This window comes from Symphodus melops, assembly GCF_947650265.1.
Source record: "Symphodus melops genome assembly, chromosome: 16".
Taxonomy (NCBI): Eukaryota; Metazoa; Chordata; class Actinopteri; order Labriformes; family Labridae; genus Symphodus; species Symphodus melops.
In genome coordinates, this window is record NC_136706.1 from 24,813,533 (window position 1) to 24,824,250 (window position 10,718).

Sequence of the window (10,718 nt, forward strand, 5' to 3'; positions counted from 1 at the left end):
GGGTCTGAGCCCTCTACAGGTCTCTGATAGAGGATCTGGACTTGCTCTCAGGTTGGGATAAAAGAAAACGTGTGTGTGTGTGCGTGTGCGTGTGCGTGTGCGTGTGTGAGTGTGTGTGTGTGTGTGTGTGTGTGTGTGTGTGTGTCCACCAGGTGGTGCTGTTTCTCAGCTCAGTGTTAAAGATGGAGGTAACAAAGTGACGTCAGACACATTTGAGAAGCTTTAATGAACAAACAGGAAACAGTGTGATCCTCTACTCCAGCTGTTTGACGCTGCAGATGTTTGGATCCTTCATGAACTGTGGATGTTTGTGAGTCACCGACATGAAACCTGCAGGACAAACACGTCAACAATAATCAATAATCAATAATCCAAATAAGTAATAATCCTGTTCACTCTTTAAAGGTGCATTTACCCAGCGAGTGAGCTTTCTTTATCGCTTTAGACACTTCCTTCTGTTTCCTGCCACACAAGCCTGCAAGACAAAACACAGGGACACGTGAACCCGCGGCCAGGCACGACACCTGAACGTGACGTCACTCAGCTGCTCACCTGTCAGGTGTCTGCCGTAAATCCTGCCCGTGTGAGGAGAGACGAACTGAGACAGCAGCTGGAGAGGTCAAAGGTCAGAGGTCACACATTTAACAAGTCAAACAGCAGGATCAGGTCTGGGTCTACAGGTCAGGACCGGGTCTGCAGGTCAGGACCGGGTCTGCAGGTCAGGGTCTGCAGGTCAGGATCAGGTCTGGGTCTACAGGTCAGGACCGGGTCAGCAGGTCAGGTCTGGGTCTACAGGTCAGGACCGGGTCTGCAGGTCAGGATCAGGTCTGAGTCTGACGCAGGACCGGGTCTACAGGTCAGGACCGGGTATGCAGGTCAGGACCGGGTCTACAGGTCAGGACCGGGTCTACAGGTCAGGACCGGGTCTAAGTGAGTCTAAGATTCCTCACCTGGACGTTTTTGAAGTCCACAGTGACGCTGCAGAGGATGCATCCTTTCTGAGGATCTTTGTACGGGTTCTCCATCTGCACGAGCTTCAAAAACCGACACAAATCTTCAATCATGACGTCATGACGTTAGCGATCATCACCCGGTGAGCGTAAATACTTACCACTTCCTGTTTGTGCTGAGCAGCTTCTGAGGAGATGCTCCTCAAACCTGCAGGAACACACACACACACACACAGTTAGCTCGCATGCTAACGTTAGCACTACCTGTCGTTTAAAGCTCAGTGAATTAACGGTTCAGTTCACGTGACCGGAAGTAAGCTGTAGTTGTTCTGCATGTAGCACAGAGACGTAAAGGAGGCTTACTGCTGTGTGTTGATGATAACAGAGGCTTTATCCGGAGCTGTAACCCTCTCAGCGCGGACATTTTGACCTGACACGGGACCGGATGTTGTGGGAAACAACTTCCGGCGGTGCTCCTCTGACTGTTCAAATGATTGGTTCCGCCTAAAACTAAACAATCAGACTGACTTTATAACATGAATCATATATATATATATATATATATATTCATATATGATAAGTGTGATTTTAATTTGTAGACAAATGGTTTAAAAACGTTTCGTTTGAGAGAACTAAATAAGATTTAACGACAGAGACACCACTCCCTCAGGACTCTGGGAACTGTAGTTTTTCTGTTTTTGAATTAAAAACGTCAAAGTAATAAATTCAGTTGGAAGTGTAAAAGCTCTGCTTAGCTTTCAGTCAGTGCTGAACATGTGAAGTCTCTCAGCTGTTTAATGTGCTACATGTCCTGCTCATTTTACCTGAGCTAACTAAAGTTCATCTCCTTCTTAGTGAACTAACAGCTTTTGATCAAATGATGTAACACCTGGTGGACTAACCTCCTGGAGGATTTACTGCCTCTGATAATCAGGTTCCTCACCTGGATGCTCGGTGTGTATGAGGTGTGAAGGTCCGTGGTGTTGGTTTGGTCCACAACTTACCCTCCGAGGGTCACGGGGAGAAACTCAATCAAAAAGGATCAGTCCAAAAGATTTTAGATGTTTTATTGAATATTCAAAAAGTAAAAAAATGTGACAAAGTCTTTAAAAGCTTCTTTATGTAGCCCACTCTGTAGTTTATTGTCCTGTCTCTCACAGACAGCTCTACAGTTACCATTCTGTATATAAAACATATAGTAATATACCTGAACAGAGTACTGGTCATTCATTGGGCGTCGTGTAGAAAAAGCACACAGGCAGGACACTACAAAACAAATTCAACACGGAGGCTAGTTAGCGAGCTAATCTGTGTACAACGTTGTCATGGTGACGTTATCTGACAGAAAACACAAACAATCAAATAATACAAATAAACACGTTACAGTGTATTTATGAGACCATAAGTGTTAATACAGACATTAATATACAATATCAGTATAATGTGCTGTGCACAGAAACTTATCATGGCTCGTCTGTCACAGAACGGTACAGCACTACAGCTAGCATTATGTATATATACTCAACCTGAGGGGGGCGCCACTGAGCCAATGATAGAAAATAAACCAATCCTACATGCAAGTGGAACAATATACAATACAAACTCTGTTACAAATACAAATCAGTAAAGTAAGAAATATAACAGTTAAAATACTAAAAAGATGAAACCCAGTGAATGAACACTTAGATGTTTTTAAAGGTTTCCGTCTCAGAGTCTAAAGTTCACTAAAGGTGAATTTTTGATTCAGAGCGACGTGTCTGTTAGCAAGAGCAAAAAAGATGATCAACATTTCAAAGTTCAAACTAAAGCATCTTCAAACCACACGCTATCACATCAGTCAGGATATGATGCACTAAGTTCATCCATTTACAGGTTATCTCACCACAAGTACTTAAATTCATCACATCATGCTAGCATGGATCATGGTCTGTGTAAAAGCAATCAAAAGCAGTTATGATTATATGATAATTACATGATACATGGAAAAATCTCCTCATGGACTCCACCTCCAGACTAGAGAGAAACTTTGGAGCAGGTCCACCATTATTATTCTCTCTACAGAGTGCTGGGAAAACTCAGGGGGCGGGGCTTATTACATTTAAAGAGACACGCACCAAAACAGAGCGTTCAGAGAGAGCTGGTTTCTACAGAGTCACAAACCTCCTCTGCTGCTTGACTCATGATATATTTGGACCAAAGCTCAGAAACACAGATGATTCATTTAGACCACAGGGGGGCGCTGTTTGAAAAGAGGGGGACAATATGACCTCTTTAAAGTTGTTTTTCTGATCGTTCAGATCCAGGTGCGAACCAGATATCATTTCCCCACTGAGATCTCCAGAAGTTTGAGACATCAGCTGTTGAGGAACATTCTTGAAAAAAGTCTGCCTTGTTATTTTTAGTAAACAAAAATAAGATCTTGTGTTTCAGGTGATTTTTAAAGACAAAGAATATCTGAGATATTTTCACTATGAGGGAAGGAACACTGAGACTAAATCAAGACAGAAATCTAAACTCTGAAATATAAAACAGATCAGAACTCATGTGGTGAACGCTGGACAAAGTCCACTAACCATGGGAGAGATCTGCGTTACAGTTTACACACCTCAGCAGAGGATCCATCATAATCATAAAGCCCGAGTCCAACATGTACAGGCTGAGTGAATGTGGTCTGGACTCTGTGGAGGAGAGTCATGGTTTCAGAGATGCTGTAGAAGGACAGAATACCTGCTCTGTGATCCAGGTACACTCCGACTCTGGAGGACTGAGGACCTGAGACAGGAGTCCAGACTTTGTTGTACCAAAAGTAATATCTGTTGTTGTCACAATCTAAACTCCAAGATTTGTCATTATGTCCAAATAAACATTCATGTGAGTCTCCTGCTCTGCTGATATTCTTGTATGTGACTGTTACATAAACTCTTCCTCTCCACTCCACCTCCCAGTAACAACGTCCAGTCAGACTCTCTTCACTCAGGACCTGAGGCCAATCAGTGAATCTGTCTGGGTGACTAGAATAAGACTGGGTCTGACCTGTATATGTTGCTTTTCTGTTCTGATCAGATAATAACAGATGTGTGTTTACTGTGTTTGGATCCAGTGTGATGTCACATGAATATTGTAAGAACTCAGCTCTGGTCTTCGGTTCTGGTAAATCATCCACTTCAGTCGCTGTCTGTACAATGTCCTGTACTGTATCTCTGAGCTCCTGACTCATCTTTTGAAAAGCTTCCACCACCTTCTGACTCTGATCAGCTGATTGGATGATGGAGTCTGTCAGTTCTTTATCTTCTTCAGGTGTCGCAGTAACTCTGAAGATACCCATGATGAGCATCAGCAGACCGCTCATCACCCCGTTCAGACCTGTTACTACAGTCAAAGTGAAGCCAGTTTGTTCTCTCAGTCCATATATTCTATAAAGAATCCTCTTAAACTTCTTCGTCTCAGTCTGAGCTGCAGCTGATTTCTCCTCAAACTCTTTGAACAAATTTTGGATTGTCTTCAGTTGTTCCTTCAGTGGTTCAACGAGCTTCAGGAATTCTTCTCCCAACTTTTTAACTTGTTTTGCACTTCCCTTCTGTGAGAGGATTTTTCCCACGTTGGAAGTAGCAACAGCAGCTCCTCCTCCTACTGCTGCTGCTGCTCCTGCTGCTACTAAGCTCAACCCCCCGGTGAATGGAGCGAAAAGAAGTCCCACTCCCAATCCAACTCCTGCAGTAACAGCTCCTGCTTTTCTACCTGTATTTGTGTCTCTCTGCATCTCTTTAACTTCAGCAGCGATCTCCTTTAACTCTCTTACAATCTGTCTCATCCTGTTTTCTCTGCTGTTGAAAGCTTCGATGTACGAAGTTTTATGAGCAGTAAGTGTTTTAATGAAGAGAGACAGCTCAGGAGGAAGATCTTTACTCAGTCTCCGTTTCCTTTCTGCTGTTGGCTCCATGTTCCTGAAGTTTCCTGTCACAGTCGGAGGCTGAGTCTGGTTCTGATTGGATCAGGCTCCTCCTCTCTCTGTGGAGACACAAACACTCAGGTGATCACATGACTCTCAGGCAGCTGTTAGAAACATCTGGATGTTGAACAGCTGTTTGTGAAACTGCACACTGCTACTGTCCAGCGTAGTGTGAGCCTGTTCTTCACACTACGTCTGCAGGAACGCCCCTCGTTGAAGGAGGAAGTCAAACTCAGGAAGTCCCAACAGACTCTAAACTCGCCCCGACAATGAACGTTCTGATGTGTCCTCATGACCACGAGGTTGGAAGTGAAAGCAGAGTTTTCCTTTAATCAACAGTTTGAGCCTCTGTGACTGAAGAAACGTCTTCATCCTTTCTGTCTGAATCTGACCAACCTGACTCAGAGTCAGCCATGTTCTCTGTCATGTTCTCTGTCGTGTTCTCTGTCATGTTCTCTGTCATGTTCTCTGTCATGTTCTCTGTCATGTTCTCTATCCTAACGTTCATAGTTGACCTCTGACTTTAACATTGTTCTTGTCATTGATCATAGTAGCGGTCACTCACCTGATCGACGTCACTTCCGGTCACCTTTAGTTTAAATGTGTGTGCAGGACGGTCCCGTGTCTGCAGGTTAGCACCACTCACGCACTTATTTTTCACTTCTTTTTACTTTCGGTTTTTGTGCTGCATTCAGGTGCTGCTCGGTGCTCCTGGTTTCTTTGACTTGTGTTGAGTTCAGTGTCTTCATGTCTCAGGCTCCACGGACACTTTCTGACTCATTTGAGACACTTTTAAATGTCTCTGAGGACTTTTATTATTTTGATATCTGATATGTCAGGATGCTACAAGTGCTTATCAGAATGATGCTGCTTTAAAACAGCTCACCTGTACGAGATCCAGAAGAGCCCTGAAACCACACACACACACACACACACACAACGAAACACACTCACACACACAAAGACACAACGAAACACACACACACAACGAAACACACAAAGACACACACACACACAACGAAACACACATGTACACACACACAACGAAACACACAAAGACACACACACGTACACACACACACACACAAAGACACACACACACACACACACACACAGGTACACACACATGTACACACACACAAAGACACACACACACACACACACACACACACACACACACACACACACACACACACACACACACACACACTGAGCTATTTGAACATTAAATAACTTGAGCAGTTGATCGTTTTAAAACTCGGAAGCTTGTTTTTCCGAGTTGTCCGACAGTAATTGAATGCAGCACGAGCTAACCGTTACGTTAGGCGGAAGTGAGGGCGGGACTTCCTGTAGATTTCAAAGTTGCCGCTCGTCCAGCTGCTCAGTGACTAAAGTGACATTTAACCGCTGAAGCAGTTCGTGTTGAACATTTCTTGCTGAGTCATGGTGAGCTTCGTCACGCGCCTGAAGGATTAAACGACGTCATTTATGAAATGAGTCATTAAGTCGCCGAGGGAACCGGAAGAGACGTCACAGAGCCAGGAGGGAGCTCGGTAACTTAGAGAGGTGTTTAAAGCTTTCTTACAGACTGTATTTAAACGTCACGTGTCACGTGTCACTTGTGACGTGTGTGTGTACCGGAAACACTTTGATCTCAAGCCTCTCCGCTGTGTGTGTTTACAGTCTGACGTCATCATGCAGCTGAGGCCTCAGTCTGCACAGGGATGAACCCTGCCAGGTTAGGACTGAAGGTGAAGAGGGTGTGCTCCAGGAAGAGGTCCAGGGACCGCCTGAAGACCCACCTGACACCTGACAGGAAGAGAGGAGGGGGTCCTGGTCCTCAGCTGACACCTGACAGGAAGAGAGGAGGGGGTCCTGGTCCTCAGCTGACACCTGACAGGAAGAGAGGAGGGGGTCCTGGTCCTCAGCTGACACCTGACAGGAAGAGAGGAGGGGGTCCTGGTCCTCAGCTGACACCTGACAGGAAGAGAGGAGGGGGTCCTGGTCCTCAGCTGACACCTGACAGGAAGAGAGGAGGGGGTCCTGGTCCTCAGCTGACACCTGACAGGAAGAGAGGAGGGGGTCCTGGTCCTGGTCCTGAGCTATGTCCCCCGGCCTGCAGGCTCAGCAGCATCATGGCGGATCAACAGGCTGCAGAGGTGAGAGAACTGAAGCTGGCAGGATCTGGCTCAAAGATGCACATGAACATGAGATCCTGTCGGCGTGCGTCACAGAGAAATGGCGTTCTCTTCAAAATCCCGTTGATTGACGGTTCAGGTTGTTGTGGATTAAGACGGGTACAGGACCAGCACATCTGAAGTCTGCAGTGAGACTAACATGTGAGGGATCAGGGTCACGAGTGAGACCACATCAGACCATGTTAGCCTGGAGGATCAGGGGTCAAAGGTCACACACGTTTTCTCTTCTGACTGTTTGGACGTGTTTCCTGTTTAATTTGTGTTTGTGCTCAGTTCTGCAGCGACACTGAGGACCTGTTTGGGGACTATGACAGTATCCTGGAGGACAGCTCGCTGCTCGCCAAGCTGGACGCTGCAGAGCACAAGGAGAGGCAGCGTGACGCCCAGCCGTCAGCTCACGCCGACTTCACCGGGCTGCGGCCGACCAACACATCCTGCTCGCACTTTCTCAGCGACTCCGTCCTGGACGAGCTCGCCGCCGCCGCCGCCGAACCCTTCGAGGACTTACCGGCGAGCCAGCTTCAGTTTCAGGAGCAGGTTAACGAGAGCGTGAAGAGGAGCCGGCCGCGGGACGGAGAGAGAAGCTCCACCCCTTTGAAAAACTCTGACGGCGTCCCGGAGGAGAGACGGAGGAGGACGTCGAGGAGGGGCGTGGCCGAGCAGCTGAAGAAGACCATGCTGTGCAACGCCGCCGCCCCCGCCAACGTGTCTCGCACCGCGGGCTTGAAAGAAGCCGTGGTCTCCGAGGAGATCAGCGTCGCCATGCAGGCCATGGAGACGGTTTCCACGGAGACCACCGACCTGGGCCCGTTCTTTGGACTCCCCACCAAAGTGAAAGAGCTGATGTTCAAGCTGCGAGGGATCAAGACGCTTTACGGTGAGTTCTGGAGAGTCCGACAGCGCTCAGAGTCAGAACCTGAGTCATTCAGGGTCAGAACCTGAGTCATTCAGAGTCAGAACCTGAGTCATTCAGAGTCAGAACCCGAGTCATTCAGAGTCAGAACCTGAGTCATTCAGAGTCAGAACCCGAGTCATTCAGAGTCAGAACCTGAGTCATTCAGGGTCGGAACCTGAGTCATTCAGGGTCGGAACCTGAGTCATTCAGAGTCAGAACCTGAGTCATTCAGGGTCAGAACCTGAGTCATTCAGAGTCAGAACCTGAGTCATTCAGGGTCAGAACCTGAGTCATTCAGAGTCAGAACCTGAGTCATTCAGGGTCAGAACCCGAGTCATTCAGAGTCAGAACCCGAGTCATTCAGAGTCAGAACCCGAGTCATTCAGAGTCAGAACCTGAGTCATTCAGGGTCAGAACCCGAGTCATTCAGGGTCAGAACCTGAGTCATTCAGAGTCAGAACCTGAGTCATTCAGAGTCAGAACCTGAGTCATTCAGGGTCAGAACCCGAGTCATTCAGAGTAAGAACCTGAGTCATTCAGGGTCAGAACCTGAGTCATTCAGAGTCAGAACCTGAGTCATTCAGGGTCAGATCACGACTTGGTTCCCTGCACACATCACAAACCTTCAGTCCAGATTCATGAGGGCCGTAGTCAGACCGGGGGGGCGGGCGGGGGGTTCAACCAATCAGAGGAGGAGTTCAGTTTGGATCTCAGACGCTGCAGAACAAAGACAGGGAACAGAGAAAGGGCTTCAAACTCTTTCACACCTTGGTGACCCGCTGACGACGTCTGAAGTCTTTAAACACCGACCTGATGAAACGGGCTGCAGGATCAGGATCCAGCTGGGCTCGCTCGGGTCCTCCAGAACTCAAAGAAACACCTTTGACGTCAGGATGCTTCAGCTGTCGTCCTCAGGTTTGTCTCTGACTTGTTGGATGTGGTTTTGTTTCCTCAGACTGGCAGACGACGTGTCTGAACCTGGACTGTGTCCAGCAGAGGACCAACCTGATCTACTCCCTCCCCACCAGCGGGGGGAAAACCCTGGTAGCAGAGATCCTCATCCTCCGAGAGCTGCTGTGCAGGAAGAAGGACTGTCTGTTCATCCTACCGTACATCTCTCTGGTGCAGGAGAAGGTTCGCACGTCGCCCACCCAAACATTTAGCAAGCAGGAGAGTAGCCTCGGTGTTTCTAAAGGTGGGCGGAGCTTAAAAACAGGCTGCAGGGTGGAGGTCATGTTAGTCAGAGAGGGTCTTTGGTTGAAGGAGCCGATGCTGCTGGTAGACAGCGTCTCATGCTGGGGATGGTTTTGCAGGTGCGTGGCTTGGCGAGCTTCGGCCTGGAGCTGGACTTCCTGGTGGAGGAGTACGCCGGCAGTAAGGGCAAGTTTCCCCCGCTGAAGAGAAGACACAAACGCTCCCTTTACATCGCTACCATCGAGAAGGCCCACAGCCTCGTCAACTCCCTGATAGAAAGCAGCAGGATGGAGGACCTGGGGCTGGTCGTGGTCGATGAGGTACGAGCACGCCCCTCTTTCATATCTGAGGCAACACGTTAAAGGAGGAGGCGTCACGCTAACACGTGTCTCTCACACGCAGCTTCACATGTTGGGAGACGGCAGCCGAGGAGCGATCATCGAGATGACGCTCGCCAAAGTCCTCTACACGAGCAGTAAGTGCTACTCAACCTGCAGCAGGTAAACAGGCTGTTTCTGTGTCTGTAGCTTTAAATATGTAAATGAGCTGTGTCTGACCACGCCCCCTCTCTGGAAGGGCTCGGGTGTACTCGCTGCTTTCTGGCTCCATGTCCTATTGTTTACGGTGAGAAGGCAGACTCAGAGGGCAGAACAAACACCTAGCTGTGGGAGTGTCACCCACCTGGGGGAGGGGCTACTGCCCTTTGTGATGTCATGAAGGGGAGGGGCTACTGCCATTTGTGATGTCATGAAGGGAAAATCTCCAAACGGCCTGTTTGAGCAGGCAGAAGACGGAGAGGATGGACTTTTCTCCTCATTAGATGTAGACAGACATGTTAGAGGAACAGGGAGAAGAGGATTCTGGGTAATGTGACCTTTGACCTTTAGTTTAAAAGCTCCTGTGATGTTTTGTAGAATCGACTCAGATTATTGGAATGAGCGCCACTCTGGGAAACATCAGCGACCTGCAGACGTTTCTGAAGGCTGAAAACTACACCAACGACTTCAGGCCTGTAAGTGATGTCAGACTGATCCACCAATCACACGCTGCCTCCCAGTGACAGCTTCCTGTCCCGCCTCCTCTGTGCTCAGGTGCAGCTGAAGGAATACGTCAAGCTGAACGACAGCATCTATGAGGTGGACCCGAAGGAGGAGAACGGTTTCCGATTCTCCCGTCCTCTGAGCTTTAAGGTGAGTCTGACAGAACGCCGCCACATGAGAGCGTGCTGCAGACTTCCTGACGTTTGACCTCTGACCCCCCTCAGTACTCGAGTGCGATGCAGAAGCTGGACCCGGACCACATCATCGCTCTGGTGACTGAAGTCATCCCGGCTCATTCCTGTCTGCTTTTCTGTCCCACCAAGAAGAACTGCGAGAACGTGGCCGCCATGATCTGCACGTACCTCCGAGAGTGAGTTCCTCCCGCGGCGTTCGTCTGCCGCTCGCCGTCTGCCGCTCGCCGTCACGCCTCACTGTCTCTACCTCTCACAGGGAGTTCCTGCAGCGGCGTCAGGAGGAGAAGTCGCTCCTCCT

At 48.5% G+C, this 10,718-nt stretch overlaps 2 protein-coding genes and 1 long non-coding RNA gene across 6 annotated transcripts in view; 1 reads left to right on the plus strand and 2 right to left on the minus strand.

Annotated features, from left to right (window-relative positions):
- Window positions 1-207: 207 nt before the first annotated feature.
- mrps18c (mitochondrial ribosomal protein S18C) lies at window positions 208-1,423 on the minus strand. The gene is made up of 6 exons (XM_079364970.1): window positions 1,314-1,423; window positions 1,112-1,158; window positions 951-1,034; window positions 553-610; window positions 416-475; window positions 208-330 (listed from the first exon to the last, which is right to left on the minus strand). The coding sequence occupies exons 1-6, from the start codon at window positions 1,372-1,374 to the stop codon at window positions 254-256; spliced, it is 387 nt and encodes a 128-aa protein (XP_079221096.1). The 5' UTR covers window positions 1,375-1,423; the 3' UTR covers window positions 208-253.
- A 2,730-nt stretch (window positions 1,424-4,153) lies between these two features.
- Window positions 4,154-5,786, minus strand: LOC306837330. The gene is made up of 2 exons (XR_013780917.1): window positions 5,465-5,786; window positions 4,154-4,958 (listed from the first exon to the last, which is right to left on the minus strand). It is a non-coding gene; the product is annotated as an uncharacterized lncRNA (long non-coding RNA).
- Window positions 5,787-6,205: 419 nt separating this feature from the next.
- Window positions 6,206-10,718, plus strand: part of helq (helicase, POLQ like) — a 9,442-nt gene continuing 4,929 nt past the window's right edge. Inside the window, exons 1-11 of one of the 4 annotated variants that reach the window (XM_079364961.1) lie at window positions 6,206-6,465; window positions 6,583-6,938; window positions 6,987-7,058; window positions 7,371-7,974; window positions 8,948-9,126; window positions 9,306-9,506; window positions 9,589-9,661; window positions 10,101-10,198; window positions 10,278-10,376; window positions 10,451-10,596; window positions 10,677-10,718. The exon at window positions 10,677-10,718 is cut by the window's right edge and continues 198 nt beyond it. In XM_079364961.1, coding sequence (XP_079221087.1) covers window positions 6,624-6,938; window positions 6,987-7,058; window positions 7,371-7,974; window positions 8,948-9,126; window positions 9,306-9,506; window positions 9,589-9,661; window positions 10,101-10,198; window positions 10,278-10,376; window positions 10,451-10,596; window positions 10,677-10,718 — 1,829 coding nt within the window. In that variant the 5' untranslated portion in view covers window positions 6,206-6,465; window positions 6,583-6,623. Of the gene's footprint in view, window positions 6,466-6,582; window positions 7,059-7,370; window positions 7,975-8,947; window positions 9,127-9,305; window positions 9,507-9,588; window positions 9,662-10,100; window positions 10,199-10,277; window positions 10,377-10,450; window positions 10,597-10,676 lie in introns of all 4 variants that reach the window. The other 3 variants (XM_079364960.1, XM_079364959.1, XM_079364958.1) reach the window with 3 other exon arrangements.

Bases quoted from the DNA above. Each gene is read 5' to 3' on its own strand.
- mrps18c (XM_079364970.1), bottom strand. From the start codon at position 1,374: ATGTCCGCGCTGAGAGGGTTACAGCTCCGGATAAAGCCTCTGTTATCA. The intron at 1,159-1,313 runs GTAAGCCTCCTT...GTGTTCCTGCAG, and splicing joins GTTATCATCAACACACAGCA to GTTTGAGGAGCATCTCCTCA. The intron at 1,035-1,111 runs GTAAGTATTTAC...CGGTTTTTGAAG, and splicing joins CTCAGCACAAACAGGAAGTG to CTCGTGCAGATGGAGAACCC.